The sequence below is a fragment of the Oncorhynchus mykiss genome, chromosome 5 (assembly GCF_013265735.2).
Source record: "Oncorhynchus mykiss isolate Arlee chromosome 5, USDA_OmykA_1.1, whole genome shotgun sequence".
In the NCBI taxonomy this organism is placed as follows: Eukaryota; Metazoa; Chordata; class Actinopteri; order Salmoniformes; family Salmonidae; genus Oncorhynchus; species Oncorhynchus mykiss.
The window spans coordinates 15,896,819-15,902,215 of NC_048569.1; the positions used below are offsets into that span (position 1 = coordinate 15,896,819).

The following is a 5,397-nucleotide window of genomic DNA, read 5'->3' on the forward strand; positions in this document are numbered from 1 at the left end:
TTCCTACACAGTCACCACAGCAAATAGTCACCACACAGTTACTACACATTCACCACAGCACACAGTTCCTACACAGTCACCACAGCACACAGTTCCTACACAGTCACCACAGCACATAGTTACTACACAGTCACCACAGCACACAGTTCCTACACAGTCACCACAGCACACAGTTCCGACACAGTCACCACAGCACACAGTTACTACACATTCCCCACAGCACACAGTTCCGACACAGTCACCACAGCACATAGTGACTACACATTCACCATAGCACATAGTGACTACACATTCACCACAGCACATAGTGACTACACAGTTACCATAGCACACAGTTACTACACAGTCACCACAGCACACAGTTCCTACACAGTCACCACAGCAAATAGTGACCACACAGTTACTACACATTCACCACAGCACACAGTTCCTACACAGTCACCACAGCACACAGTTCCTAGACAGTCACCACAGCACATAGTTACTACACAGTCACCACAGCACACAGTTCCTACACAGTCACCACAGCACACAGTTCCGACACAGTCACCACAGCACACAGTTACTACACATTCACCACAGCAAATAGTGACCACACAGTTACTACACATTCACCACAGCACACAGTTCCTACACAGTCACCACAGCACACAGTTCCTAGACAGTCACCACAGCACATAGTTACTACACATTCCCCACAGCACACAGTTCCGACACAGTCACCACAGCACACAGTTCCGACACAGTCACCACAGCACACAGTTACTACGCATTCACCACAGCAAATAGTGACTACACAGTTACTACGCATTCACCACAGCAAATAGTGACTACACAGTTACTACACAGTCACCACAGCACACAGTTCCTACACATTCACCACAGAAAATAGTGACCACACAGTTCCTACACAGTCACCACAGCACACAGTTCCTACACAGTCACCACAGCACACAGTTCCGACACAGTCACCACAGCACACAGTTACTACACATTCCCCACAGCACACAGTTCCGACACAGTCACCACAGCACACAGTTCCGACACAGTCACCACAGCACACAGTTCCGACACAGTCACCACAGCACACAGTTCCGACACAGTCACCACAGCACACAGTTACTACACATTCACCACAGCACACAGTTCCTACTCAGTCACCACAGCACACAGTTACTACACAGTCACCACAGCACACAGTTCCTACTCAGTCACCACAGCACACAGTTACTACACAGTCACCACAGCACACAGTTCCTACTCAGTCACCACAGCACATAATTGATTGAATGATTATGGTTTTTACAATACACAACATATATTAGAGAGACTGAACTTTGAACTGATAAAAGAGCATTCAGAATGATAATGGGGTTTCAAATGCTCATAACTCAGATTTCACTTTCATATTTCATCTGCTTGGATCAATTTTATTTGAACAATGTTACTTATTATCTCTCTTATTAAAACAGTCTTCCTAATGTGTCTTAAATTCTATGTTTAGAGTTGTTCTGGTCTAACCTGTATCTCAGTCCTTTTGACCTTAGAGCTTTTTATGTCTCTCTTTTGGTTTGGTCAGGGTGTGATTTGGGTGGGCATTCTATGTTCCCTTTTCTATGTTTTTGTATTTCTTTGTTTTGGCCGGGTATGGTTCTCAATCAGGGACAGCTGTCTATCGTTGTCTCTGATTGGGAATCATACTTAGGTAGCTTTTCCCCACAAGGTTTTTGTGGGTAGTTATTTTCTGTTTAGTCTCTGTTACCTGACAGAACTGTTCGCTTTTCATTTTGTTACTTTTGTTTGAGTGTTTCTTTGATGAATAAAATCATGAACACTTATCATGCTGCGCTTTGGTCCACTATTCCTTACGACGACGAGCGTTACACCTCTCTGCTGCAGCTGACACTGTATCATTACCTTTATGTTCATCCATCATACATTGATACGAGATCCACTGTTGATCGGTACGACAGTAAACCTCCAGCAGTTTGTCATGATGAGAGCAGATCTTCTCCTGTAGTTGTGCGGTGGCTTTGACCAGCTTGTGTTTCTTTAGTCCAGGAACATCATAGTGAGGCTGGAGGTGAGTCTCACAGTAAGACACCAGACACACCAGACAGGACATGAGGGCTTTCTGCTTTCTGGTCCCAGTGCAGAAATCACACGCCACATCTCCAGGTCCAACATAGCACAGAGCAGGGGGAGCAGCCTGGAGTCCTGTCTTCTTCAGTGTCTCCACCACCTCAGCCAACATGTTATTTTTCCTCAGAGTAGGCCTTGGAGTGAAGGTCTGATTGCACTGAGGACAACTGTAGATGCCCTGATCGTCCTGATCCCAGTAGCCCTCAATACAACTTCTACAGTAACTGTGTCCAAAGGGAATAGCCACCGGCTCCTTCAGTAGATCCAGACAGACAGAACAACAGAACTGGTCCTGGTCTAGTAGAACTCCCTGCTGAGCCATTTAGACTGTTGTTGTTCATTCTCACACAGACAGACAGAACAACATAACTCAAGCAAGTTTTTCTATGCAGGAAAATAATCCTGCAACAACTGGAAATTGAAATTTCATATGGATTATAATTAATGGACAATTTTTTAGGGGTTGATACATTTTTGGTTAAGGCAAATCAAGTCTTGGCAACAAAAGAGTTATCAAATTAAGATCTTACATCTGTACTATTCAAGACAAGCTAACTAGTTCTGTGTAGATTTGAGGTTGTGAACTCACTGACAAGAAATGAAAAAGAACATGGATCTCTTTCAGCGTTCCCAGGGGAATTGTCTTTGCAGACGGTTCGTAATAATTTATTCAGAAAGAATCGAGCCTGGCTCCCAGGTCGGATGGACATGGTAGACATATATACTACATGACCAAAAGTATGTGGACACCTGCATGTCAAACATCTCATTCCAAAATCATGGGCGTTAATATGGAGTTGGTCCCCCCATTGCTGCAATAATGGTCTCCCCTCTTCTGGGAAGGCTTTCCACTAGATGTTGGAACATTGCTGAAGGGACTTGCTTCCATTCAGCCACAAAAGCATTAGTGAGGTTGGGCACTGATGTTGGATGATTAGGCCTGGCTCACAGTTGCTGTTCCAATTCAACCCAATGGTGTTTGATGAGGTTGAGGTCAGGGCTATGTGCAGGCCAGTCAAGTTCTTCTACACCGACCTCGACAAACCATTTCTGTATTGACCTCGCTTTGTGTACGGGGGCATTGTCATGCTGAAACAGGAAAGGGCCTTCCCCATATTGCTGCCACCAAGTTGGAAGCACAGAATCATCTAGAAGGGCCTAGCCCGAACCATGAAAAACAGCATAGTAAGCCTGTAATGTAGGTTTTGATCTTGTAGCGGTGGAAACACCCTTTCAAAGTTACTGTAGAAATGGAAGCCCGTGTCTCCCCTGTCTGGTATGAACATTGGTACATCGTTGTTATCCACAACTGGCTTGTGGGTGATGAAGTAGCGCAGATATAAGCCGCGACGTGGGAAGTGGTGGCCAAACTCAATATTACTGAGATCACTGATTGAGTTGAGGGTTGGGGTTCTTCCCACACCAAGGCCAGTGGAAGCAGCAGAAATAAGATGAATAGCAGGCCTTCTCTCCCCATGGTGAACCTGTTACAGAGAGATCGTATCACGGGCAGTGTTATCAAGATAAATTGATCAAATAAATGGTAGTTGAAAGTTAAGTAGAAAACACGTGGAAATTGGGATATTGTGTGTGAACTATCCTTTTAAGATATTCATCAACTATTACAGACGTAGTCTACTAATGTAGTTAACGTAAGTTCAATCAGTAAGGCTGGTCTGAATGATTATCCTCACATTCTACTTTGATTCAGTAGTAGGCTACAACATAATTCACATCACATCCTTTATCATGGGCACAGCAGGAATTTATATCTGTGATGTTTACAAATGTTCTCGTCAACAGCACAGCATTATGTCACTCCTCCTTTACTATCAATTAGCCACGTGCGGAATGTCAATCCCCTTTACCCTATAATCAATGAGCACAGCAGAATGACTCATCTTGAAGAAATGTATTCTTAACACCTGGAAATGAATCAATCTGCCATCATTAACACAATGATGAAATCAAATGATTGATTATTTAAATATTAAAAGTGCATGGACAACAGAGAAAAACTAAATGGTATAATTTGAGGCCATGTGGCGAACAATAATGCAGGCACTGGAGATAGGGGTATGAACATGTGGGTGGGCCGTTGGGGTGTATTCGATGTTTGTGTGCGTCTGTACGTTGTGGTTCGTATGTGTATGTTTGTAATTGTTTGGGGGAAAAGTGAATAAATGAAATATAAATGTAATAGAATAATGGAACCTCACCACTCTTGCTAAATAACCTATGGGAATCCCTGTACGGTGATCAGCTTGCTCTCCTCTCAACAATGGGCGTACAGCTTGTGATGTATTTAAATGATTGCTTACCCCTTTTCTCTCTCGCTGTCTTGCAGCACGTGTTACCGTCGACCCACCACCTCCCCACCCACCGCCACCAGCTGAAGTCCCGTAATCAGAACCTCTCACTCTCAGCGGGATGGGTGGTTTCCATGCCAGCTGCCCACCAAAGGGCTACTTGCCAAGCCAGCATCTGGCTCTGGGGGTAACCCTTCACAGACGAGGCCATCCGCTAAGCTACTTTAATACTTTCATATTCACGTGTTGTCTCTGTTGACTGATTTAACATTGGTCTCTTACCTGGTCATGGTGAACAGTCTACCACTCTAGTGAGCTCAGTACAAGTAATGGGGTGGGGATCCCTATTCAATCCCAGCACGGGGCCTGTGTATATCATAAATAATACAAAACAAATACAAAAGGAGTTCAGAATTCTGTTCTCCTTAAATAAACTCTACTTTATCTCCCTGCTTTTGCTCCTATCCTGCCATCTCCTTAAAAAGAATCTACTCATGTCACTAAATGTTCCAATAGCTGAAAATTGGGTTGATCAACAACAACCTAGTTTAGTGGCAGATGATGTAAATGTGTATATGTACTGTACTATATACTGGTATATGCCTCTGAAAATGTGTATTGAAAACGGGGTTATAGTACAGAATAAGGGTTCTGTAACAGAGCTAAACACAACAGCTAGCCTAGCGTCTGTCTGTCTCAGCCAAAGCTAACAGTACAGTCATCATTTCCAGACACACTCTTTATGGGTCAGGGGTCATCATAATGCTGATTGGTTAAACAATCTGTCCTCGGTTACACCGTTAGAGTGACAATAGCAGAGGTGCATAAAGATGGTTGCCCACATGGACTAACAACAAGTCCTTGTTTTAAGTGTGTGTATGTTGAAAACAGTCACAATGCTCAAAACAGCTATGGTGCTAAAAACAGCCACAAAATAAAAACTGGA

General features: G+C 43.7%; 1 protein-coding gene across 1 annotated transcript; it reads right to left on the reverse strand.

Moving 5' to 3' along the window:
• Positions 1 to 1,858: 1,858 nt before the first annotated feature.
• LOC118964569 (E3 ubiquitin/ISG15 ligase TRIM25-like) lies at positions 1,859 to 2,476 on the reverse strand. Its single transcript, XM_036976918.1, has one exon. It carries the CDS (start codon positions 2,462 to 2,464, stop codon positions 1,859 to 1,861), a length of 606 nt encoding a protein of 201 aa, XP_036832813.1. The 5' UTR covers positions 2,465 to 2,476.
• Positions 2,477 to 5,397: the final 2,921 nt, after the last annotated feature.

Excerpts from the sequence above, each read along its gene's own strand:
- LOC118964569 (XM_036976918.1), bottom strand. The coding sequence starts at position 2,464 with ATGGCTCAGCAGGGAGTTCTACTAGACCAGGACCAGTTCTGTTGTTCT.